This window comes from Zea mays, chromosome 7 (assembly GCF_902167145.1).
Source record: "Zea mays cultivar B73 chromosome 7, Zm-B73-REFERENCE-NAM-5.0, whole genome shotgun sequence".
In the NCBI taxonomy this organism is placed as follows: Eukaryota; Viridiplantae; Streptophyta; class Magnoliopsida; order Poales; family Poaceae; genus Zea; species Zea mays.
The window spans coordinates 48,740,655-48,751,399 of record NC_050102.1 but is presented as its reverse complement, the minus strand read 5'-3'; the positions used below and the strand labels follow the sequence as shown (position 1 = coordinate 48,751,399).

The following is a 10,745-nucleotide window of genomic DNA, read 5'->3' as shown; positions in this document are numbered from 1 at the left end:
CTCGTCCCTTCCGCGAAAAGCAACTCTCGCTCACACAAACATCCCTGTTACTGACAGAGTCCAGATGCTCGGAACAGGAGGAAAAAAGACGCAGCTTCGCGAGCGCGGCGAGGGCGTGTTCTTCTGGCCTCGGCGGCCGCAGAAAGCACACGCTACAAGATGATCTGATCCTGCAGGCTCGGGTCTTCACGCCGAAGGGAGCCGTAGCACCCTCGGCATCGACGACGTCTTCAGCAAAGCCCGACCCAGCCTCGGGCGGCGCCGCGGTCCAGGGGCTCCTCCGGGAATCCAGGCCGAGCAGGCGGCTCAACTGGTTACCCCTGGGGCCTCGGTCAACCGGCTTCCAAGGGCGCCAGCCCGACCCGAGGCCTCGACTGATCGACTTTGGCGTCGGCCCCGCTGACGGACAACACGGCTAGGCTCCGGCCAACCAGGTTCCCATTCTCGAGCCAACTCCGCCTCTGTTCATACTGATATCGCTACCCCTGGCCTCGGTCCACCGAAGGGCGGCCGAGGGGTCTCTTCAACTAAGCTAGAGGAGCCCCAGACAACAAGGCCGAACGGGCCGAGGGATTCCTACGCCTCCGGGATACGGATACCTCACCCGTCACCTTGACACGGGGCAACTCATGCTTGGTAAAGCGGTTCAGATAATCAACGGGCGAGACTTAGTGCTCGAAAATGAGGAAAAAACACGGCTCAGTGCCGAAATTACATACACGTTCAGGCCTCGACAGCCGCAATGAACGAGGACCACTGGCATACGAGATGCCACTACCAACGGAACTCCGGTTCCCCCCTCCGCAGGTACGAACGACCCCACTCCATGGGGAAGGCCTGCGGAACCACAGAAGACCGATGGCCGGCTCACCGCCGCCCGTCCTGACTACGGCAACAGTGGGTCGACGCTGCTGCGATCTTGCCCTCGCCCCCGCCGACGCTCGAGGGGCGAGGACAAGCACGCCGGCGCGGTAGCCCGAGGCGCGGGTGGTGGCAGTGATCCCGTCGGTGACGAGGACTTCTCAAGCCGCCTCCGCATCAGCGCCGATGGCAGGGGACACCAGCCCCCCGGCAGATCCCCACTCAAATCCTCCCAGATGAGTGGGGCGTCGGCCTCTGCGCAAGGGCGCCGTCCCAGTGCAAAAGCAGGACCACCCCAGAACACGAACGCCGCCCTAACGGCGCGCGGAATCCTGGGTGGTCCTCCCGTGCACACGATGCGGCGGCCGCCCTCCGGCAGGAGGGGCCGCCCGAAGCCCGGCCGACGACTCCGACACGCTGGAGGTGACGACGCTCGCCGTCGTTCAGCCCCACGTTATCGAAGTCCGCGCCGTCCGCAGGGCCAGCGAACGCCTCCACCCCCAAACGCCGCGGGAAAGGGCGACCCGCGGACCCGCACGGAAGGTAGAGCGTCGGCTCAGCGTGGCTCCCGCCCCAGCGGGGATGATGAACATCCTTGAAGCTGAGGGTGGGACCAAGATCGCAGCCTGGCTTGCTCTTCCCCACCCAGAAACCGACGGTCACCATCCTGGGTGATCGTCGGCATGGGGGTACGGCTGGGCCGGCTGATGAAAATCCTTGAAGCTGAACGATGGCTGAGAGGTACCAACTCCCATGGAGTTGCGTTCCTCCAACGAGGAGGCGGAAAGGCGGCGGATACCCCCCATCCGGGGGCTTGCAAGACGGGAAGACCCGACGCTTAAGGGAGGAAGAAGACATGGTTGCCTTACGAAAGGAGCCTCCCTCCTTTTAAAGGCAACTCCCCCTACGTGCGCCCCCAGGCGCCGCGGGCCGAGTCTTCTCCAACACGCTCCAAGGCCCTCCCCTGCGACTCGGGGGCTGGGTCCCGCATGTCATGCAAGCCGGCTCAGGGCAGAAGAAGCCAAACCGCCGCGCATGGTGCGCATGACCGTCCAGCGGTTACAGGCGACTCCCCATTTTCGCCCAGACCAACGGGCAGGAGGGGCGGGCAGCCATGCAGGCGGCATGCAACCGCGCCAGATGGACGCGCTTCTCCGACTTCTGACACGCCAGCTTGGAACCCAGGCCCACGCGTCGAGCAACCGGCGCGCCAGTTGCTGCGTGCAAGCAACCGCACCGCCACTTGTGCCACCATCGCGCCTCTTCGGTTGCGAAGCCTATGCCACGACTCGAGGCGACCCAACAGCGCCAGACTGGCGCGTCGGTCAAAGCGACCGAAAGTGGGCCGGCAGTAATAGCGGTGGCAGGCGGGCGGGCACAGCGGTCACGTCGTCAGCCAGGCTCACGTCCCATCCTGAGACAGCAAGAGAGCCTCCTCTCACGGCGTGAAGACGGTGCACCCGTGACCCGTTCCTCGAACGGATCGCACGCGCGCAACGGCCGCCCCGCCAACCACTCGCCCCGTCGCATTAACTCCGCGGCGGGACACGCGGCGCCTCTGGTAGGAGGAGCGCGCGACGCTTCACCTTCGCCGCAATAACCGCGTCAGAAAAGGTACGCCACGTCGTCCGATTTCGTATCCTTTTCCGTTTTCCTCTTTCTCTATCTCTTGCAACAGGGACCGGGAAAGGGGGATACCCCGAAAGGGATCCTTCTCCGCGAAGGAACCGGGCTCCGAGCCCCCCATTACTGATCAGGGGTTCGAAGGCTGGCCCCCCGAGGGTTCAACAGTCGCCTCAGATCGCGTGGGCCCGACACCCACTACTGGTCAGGGGTTCGAAGGCCAGCCCCCCGAAGGGCTCCATGGCCGCCTCAGGCTACTCGGGCTCCGCGCCCATTACTGATCAGGGGTTCGAAGGCTGGCCCCCGAAGGGTTCACAGTCGCCTCAGACACCGAGCGAGGGATGACCAGGGGTACGTTCGATACATAACCGAGGCTCGGGCTGCGCTCCCGAGGTACCCTAGGACATTTCCGAGACCAGCGGGAACGATCTTGTAACGGAATCCCATCGGAGGGAGGCATCGAGCCCTCGGACCCCGTCGCCAGGGGACCGGGTCCGGCAAATCACCCGCAGGTACTTTTGGGCGTGCCTCTGGGCCCCTAGCCGACCCCCAACGAACGGGGCACGGACGTCCACTCGGATTACCCGCTTGCAGCTCACCGGAGACACCATGTTCGGTGCCCATCGAGGGTAACATGGCCCACTCCCCCCCTCCTCCTTGCGGAAAGGCGACGTAGGGGCGTATGTAAAAAGCCGAGTCTGTCCCTGATTGTCCTCTCGCCCTGTGCAGAGGCTCGGGGGCTGCTCTCGCAAAAACCGGCTCCGGCCAAATCGTTGACAGCGTCAACATACCAGCCCGAGAGCTTGGGCCCCGACCGTGCACCCGGGCTACGGCCAGTTCGCATGAGGGAACGACCAGACCAGCCGAAGCGTTAAGCGAAGTATTAAGACCTCGAAGGAGTGTAACCACTCCTCCGAGGCCTCGGGGGCTACACCCGGCGGGTGCGCTCGCGCGCACCCACCGGAACGAAATGCAACCGAGAAAGGCTGGTCCCCTTGCAAAAAAGTGCGACAAAAGCCTCCAAGCGAGTGCTAACACTCCCTTCGAGGCTCGGGGGCTACAGTCGGGGACCATAATTAGGGGTACCCTCAAGGCGCCTAATTCTCAGCTGGTAACCCCCATCAGCATAAAGCTGCAAAGGCCTGATGGGCGCGATTAAGTCAGGGATCAGTCCACACGAGTGACTCGATCACGCTTCACCCGAGCCTAGCCTCGGCCAAAGGCAGCCGACCTCGAGAGACTTCCGTCTCGCTCGAGGCCCCCTTTTTATGGCGGACACATCACCGGCTCGCCCAAGGCCTTGGCTTCGCTCAGAAGCAACCTTGACTAAATCACCACACCGACTGACCAAATTGCAGGGGCATTTAACGCAAAGGTGGCCTGACACCTCTATCCTGACACGCGCCCCCGGCAGAGCCGAGGTGACCGCCGTCACTCAACCGCTCCACTAGCCAGTCTGACAGAAGGACAGCGCCGCCTGCGCCACTCCGACTGCAGTGCCACTCGACAGAGTGAGTCTGACAGGCAGTCAGGCCTTGCCAAAGGCGCCACGGCGAACTCCGCTCCGCCCGACCCCAGGGCTCGGACTCGGGCTAAGACCCGGAAGACGGCGAACTCCGCTCCGCCCGACCCCAGGGCTCGGACTCGGGCTAAGACCCGGAAGACGGCGAACTCCGCTCCGCCCGACCCCAGGGCTCGGACTCGGGCTAAGACCCGGAAGACGGCGAACTCCGCTCCGCCCGACCCCAGGGCTCGGACTCGGGCTAAGACCCGGAAGACGGCGAACTCCGCTCCGCCCGACCCCAGGGCTCGGACTCGGGCTAAGACCCGGAAGACGGCGAACTCCGCTCCGCCCGACCCCAGGGCTCGGACTCGGGCTAAGACCCGGAAGACGACGAAACTCCGCCTCGCCCGACCCCAGGGCTCGGACTCCGCCCTGGCCTCGGCCGAACGACTTCCGCCTCGCCCGACCCCTTGGCTCGGGCTCGGCCACGGCAACAGAAGGCAGACTCAACCTCGGCTTCGGAGGAAACCCCACGTCGCCCTGCCTAGGGCACAGACCGCCACGTCAACAGGAGGCGCCATCATCATCCCACCCCGAATCGACTCGGGTCACGGAGAACAAGACCGACGTCTCATCCGGCCAGCTCCGCCAGAGAGGCAATGATGGCGCTCCACAAGCTCTATGACGACGGCGGCCCCCAGCTCTCTTACGGAAGCAGGACAACGTCAGCAGGGACTCGACCGCTCCAACAGCTGTCCCTCCATCAGGCTCCGCCGCACCTCCGACAGCCACGACATCACGCCAGCAGGGTGCCCAGATCTCTCCGGCTGCCACATTGGCATGTACCTAGGGCGCTAGCTCTCCCTCCGCTAGACACGTAGCACTCTGCTACATCCCCATTGTACACCTGGATCCTCTCCTTACGACTATAAAAGGAAGAACCAGGGCCTTCTCAGAGAAGGTTGGCCGCGCGGGACCGAGGACGGGACAGGCGCTCTCTTGGGGCCGCTCGCTTCCCTCACCCGCGTGGACGCTTGTAACCCCCCTACTGCAAGCGCACCTGACCTGGGCGCGGGACGAACACGAAGGCCGCGGGACTTCCACCTCTCTCACGCTCGGCTCCGGCCACCTCGCCTCTCCCCCCTTCGCGCTCGCCCACGCGCTCGACCCATCTGGGCTGGGGCACGCAGCACACTCACTCGTCGGCTTAGGGACCCCCCTGTCTCGAAACGCCGACACAATTAAAAAGACCAACATTGGGTTCAAAATGGAGAGCTAAAAGCATACCGAAGTGTGCCCTGGTCAGGCGCACCGGACATGTCCGGTGCACCACCGGACATTCAACAGTACCTCTCCGGTGCACCAGGGGACTCCGCGCTGAACTCCTCAGCCTCGGGAATTTTCAGAGCCGACGCGCTATAATTCACGGGACTGTCCGGTGTACACCGGACAGTGTCCGGTGCTCCAAAGGGACGCGGCTCTGGAACTTGACAGCCTCGGGAAAATCGGAACGGCTGCTCCGCTATAATTCACCGGACTGTCCGGTGAACCAGCAGAGCAACGGCTACTTCGCGCCAACGGTCACCTGCAGGCGCATTTAATGCGCGCCAGAAGCGCGCAGAAGTCAGGCACGCCCATACTGGCGCACCGGACATTGAACAGTACATGTCCGGTGTGCACCGGACATCCAGGCGGGCCCAGAAGACAGAAGCTCCAACGGTCGAATCCCAACGTCATTGGTGACGTGGCTGGTGCACCGGACATGTCCGGTGTGCACCGGACTGTCCGGTGGACCATACGACAGACAGCCTCCACCAACGGTCATGTTTGGTGGTTGGGGCTATAAATACCCCAACCACCCCACCATTCATTGCATCCAAGTTTTCCAGCTTCCAACCACTATACAAGAGCTAGCATTCATTGCAAAGCACACCAAAAGAGATCAAATCCTCTCCCAACTCCACACAAAGCCTTAGTGACTAGAGAGAGTGATTTGTACTGTTCAATTGAGCTCTTGCGCTTGGATCGCTTCTTTTCTTTGGCATTCTTTCTTGTGATCAAACACTCACTTGTAATTGAGGCAAGAGACACCAATTGTGTGGTGGTCCCTGCGGGAAGTTTGTTTCCCAAGTGATTTGAGAAGAGAAGCTCACTCGGTCCGAGGGACCGTTTGAGAGAGGGAAGGGTTGAAAAAGACCCGGCCTTTGTGGCCTCCTCAACGGGGAGTAGGTTTGCGAGAACCGAACCTCGGTAAAACAAATCCGCGTGTCACACTCTTCATTTGCTTGCGATTTGTTTTTCCACCCTCTCTCGCGGACTCGTTTTTATTTCTAACGCTAACCCGGCTTGTAGTTGTGTTTATATTTGTAAATTTCAGTTTCGCCCTATTCACCCCCCCTCTAGGCGACTATCAGATACGCACCTCAATTTCTTCGTCTGTTAGCCCCTGTAATGCTTCGTTGCCTTTTCCGATTCTAAAAGTGTGGTTATCCTCGCATATCTTTATTGGGTTGAGATACCCAACCCTTTTACTGGCACTAGCATTGGGATTGGTACCATAAAGGATCTCCTGCTGATCATGTTGCATTCTGCAACGCACACGTGCATGTCAGATATTGAAAATTTATACAACTCACTAATAATAACACATATATGTGGAGTATGAGTGACACTTACAATGCAAATATGGTTACAAGTTGCACGTCGAGTCTCTGAAGGTTCATCATTAACCACATGTCCTCGAATGTAACAACGATCTTTTGATTTGAACCAATAAAAGCATGGGCTGGTATATTAACACTGATGGTGTCGATGCCAACTGAAGATGCCCGCATGTACCAATCATGCAACCTTTTAATATTAGCCGGGACCTTCCTTAGTTTCTCAAAAGTGAATAGTGGTCTGCCCGGCACATATTTTTTAGGCACGTTTTTATAATCTGCCTTAGTTGGCTTCTTTATCTTTGCGGCCATTGTCTCAGCCTTTTTTGTGGACTCCTCGAGATCGGCCAAATCAACAGTGTCTGACGTGAGGCTCCGTCCAATCCCTTCCAAAAAACGAACAGCGCTAGCAGTGGATTTACTCTTCTTTTTCTTATCATACGGAGACACTACTTTTGGTATAGAAACTTTAGATTTCTTTGATGGTCGTGGAGATGGCTGTGGAGAAGGTGGATCCCTGAAGGGCGATGTATGTGGCGGAGACGGTGGGCCACCATGAGGATGAGGAGAAGGAGGGTCAGAAAGAGGATGAGGAGCAGCATGTGAAGTTTGAGTAGGTGATGATGGATGTACAATAGGAACAACAATTTGAGAAGGCGGAGACGGTTGGGCCTGCGACGAATTCGACCAATCAACCAATTCGACATCCCTTCGAGGCCAAAGGATAAAATTCTTGAAATTGGTTTCCACTGGCGGTTTTGTTACACCAACCTATTTCCACTGGCGGTTGTGTTAAGATAGCCGCCAGTGGAAATAGGTTTCCACTGGCGGTTCCCAAGCCGGGCCCACCTCGTTTTTTTTACTGGCACACGATAACTGAAACCGCCAGTGATAATTTATGGGTGCCGCATGCTATGAGCTCTTTTCTACTAGTGGCGTAGAGGGGCAGAACCGTGCACCGTGTGGACGCCTACACTACTGTATTAAGAAGTAGTATAGATTTAGATAGATATACTTGATATTTATACGCTTAATGTCTGTGGGGTGACTGATGAGATTATTTTTTTATGGTACGTATGAATATGGGATATCGATAGAAATCTACGGCTTCGGAAACCACGCCGGGCGGTCACCGGGAGTAAGGCACGGCCCGTTTAATCCATACGCTTAATCACGCTGCTGGAGGTCTTCGGAAGGTCACCGACGGACGACGCGTTAAGGACGGGCAGACGCTACTGGAGTTCATGGCCGCGTCGTTCCCAGACAAGATGGAGACAGTCCTCGACCGGGCCCTGCTGCCGGTCGTCCAAGGGTTCGATGGCCAAGAAGTGCCCTGCGGCTCCGACGGCGGCTGCGCGCATGTCTCGGAACGCAGCTGCCTTGTCTCTGCTGTGGGGGTCGTGCTCAGCTGCACGCAGGGAGTGCCGCTTGAGAGGATCAGCATGGCGGATGCGGCCACCGAGTTGCGCTCCATCAGGGACGCTTGTGCCCGTTCGACAGAACAATAAGGTAAATAGGCTCATGCATGTAGGAGAAGTGAGTTCAATTTCTTGCTGTGCGTCACACATATTGAAATTTAATTTGTTATTAGGAAAAAATCAAACTTCTGTCTTATAGAACACAAAATCGTAATATTATCTATACTACTCCTTAAGAATCTAAAGAGGGCGTCCACAGCACCGTGCCCCCGCCCGCGATGCCAAACCGCCTCTGCTCCCCGCTGCGCGCTGCCCCGTGATACCCGCCGACAAACTCTCGTGCGATACCCGTACGCGTGCTCCGCCGGTAGCACCGCCCCCTGCCTTCTCGCCTACCTCCCCGCCCTCCTCCTGCTATCGCTCCTCCCCGCTGTCGCCTCCGTCTACACCAAGCGCAACACTCTCACCTTCCCACGCGTCCTCTTCGTTGTGCCCTGTGTCTGGCGGAGGCTCGCCGCCAAGTTCCTAGCCGCCTTCGCTCTCCTCTTCGCCTACCACGCCGCTGCCGTGCTCGTCTTCACGGCCTCCTCATCGTCGGGTTCAACGGCTCCAGCCTCTCGGGCCTACTCCGCCCCAGCGCCCCCTCCCCGACCGCCTACCTCTCAACCCTTGCCCCCGCCCAGTGCAGCAGCCGGCCTGCTCCGTGCGCCTCATCTGGGGCCTCCGAGACGGCAAGACGAAGACCATCAGCGCGCTCCTGTGGTCCATGCTGATCGAGAACCAGAGGACGGTGACCTGCGCCCCGACTAACACCGCTGTGGCGGAGGTCGCGTCACGGGTCCTTGGTGTTATCGAAGAGTCCGGCGGCGGCGGTGCTGCAACGAAGTGTTTCTTTGGCGATGTCGTGCTCTTCGGCAACGAGGACAGGATGGCTGTGGACCGGAAACTAGAAAATATCTTCTTAGACACGCGTGTTCGCCGTCTGCGTCAGTGCTTGATGCCAATCACAGGGTGGACAAAGTCCCTGAGCTCCATGATTGCACTTCAGGAGGATCCGATGGTTCCGTATGAAAGGTATGATGAGGCCATACAAGGTTGTGTATTGGATTTGGTTTCAGAAGAAATCAAGCTAAGAAATGTAATAGTTGTCTGTTCTTTACGGACGATGGATGACAAAAAAGTTAAGGAGATACAGAAAGATTTACTGGAAGTGCAGAAAAAAGCACGAGAGGTAGAGCGAGAGAAAATATCATTCGAGACCTACTTCCAGAGTAACTACAAGAAGCTCGCTAAGGATTTGCGCACTTGTGTGGAGACTTTCGTCGATGATCTTCCCAGATCCGCAACATCAGAAGAAAACTTTTGCTGCATGGCGGAGGTGCTGCTCTTGCTCGATGCGTTTGGAGTGCTCGTGCAGTCTGAACCAGTCGAACAGCTTCAAGCGCTGTTCAAAAGGCACTCCGATGTTAGGTTCCGGCTGAGGGAGGCGATATCCTCGTGTCTTCGCAAGCTATGGCTCCTTTCTTCTAACTTTAAGCTTCCCGAAATGTATGACAGCCGAACGATCGATCTAGAGTTCTTGCTTCAGAATGCTAAGATCGTGCTCTGTACAGCTTCGAGCTCGTACCGCCTGCTCTACATGCAGAAGGCCCAGCCCTTGGAGGTCCCTGTCGTGGACGAGGCCGCGCAACTTAAGGAGTGCGAGTCACTGATACCCCTGCAGCTGCCTGGCGTCCGTCACGCTGTTCTCATCGATGATGAGTACCTGCTTCCCGCATTGGTCAAAAGCAAGGTCGGTTAGTCCCTTTCCCTTTCTGCTGTGAACTAATTTGGTTTGCTGTCAGTCCATGGAATATGGCTTTAAAGGTGTTAAAAGAGGACAAGTATGATTATTGCTCTGAATTCTTTGAACTTGCAGCTGAATTCTCGAGTTCAGATAATGGTCAAGATGGTGCTACTTTACTGATGTATAAACATTATGTTGCAACTGCTATTCCCAAAGGAATCCATTGCTTGTCTCTGCGCCTTACTGATGAATACTCCTCAAATGCCCATGATTGTGCTAAAGAAAAGGATGTCATGCTTTTGGTTGATCTTGAAAAGAATATCATTGCAGGAGCAGACTTGAGTGATTTAGCCGTGGAGCATTCCTTTTGTTCATCTAAAGAAAATGGTGGTCAAGACGGTGCTAACCTTCTCTTGATTTGTAATTCATGGCTCATGAGTGTCAATATAGCCTGCTCTTGGCTAACGAGAAGGAGAAGGCCACTGCTGTTGATGATATTGGCTACGGTCTTGACAAAAGGGCACCAATTCAGTGTTACTCACACAATCTTTGCTTATTTCACACCAGGTCATCTTCTCAGATTCTCAGATTGGGAGACATAGCTTCTAAAGGTACCCAACCAACAGCTCAAGGCTGCTGAGTTCTCCTGTAAGCCAGCATCAGTACTGCCCTTGTCTCTCACTCACCCAAACTATGGGGTAATCAGTGCTAACCCCTGAAAGCTGAAGTAGAGTCATCAATCATTGTCTACACTATCAGCGGCTTGGGGACAAGCCGCATTTCAAGCGGTGGGGAATGTTAGCAGTCCGGCGAGTGAAGCTACTGATACTGCAGACGCGGGAGAAGAAAAGGCGTGTTCAGTCGTATGTGTCTTCCGAATAAGCGTGTTCATG

The 10,745-nt window shown here is 57.4% G+C and overlaps 1 protein-coding gene across 1 annotated transcript; it reads left to right on the top strand.

The window, feature by feature from the left end:
* Positions 1-7,900: 7,900 nt before the first annotated feature.
* LOC103632342 (uncharacterized) lies at positions 7,901-10,703 on the top strand. Its single transcript, XM_008654152.4, has 2 exons — positions 7,901-9,858; positions 9,985-10,703. Exons 1-2 carry the CDS (start codon positions 8,833-8,835, stop codon positions 10,030-10,032), a joined length of 1,074 nt encoding a protein of 357 aa, XP_008652374.1. The 5' UTR covers positions 7,901-8,832; the 3' UTR covers positions 10,033-10,703.
* Positions 10,704-10,745: the final 42 nt, after the last annotated feature.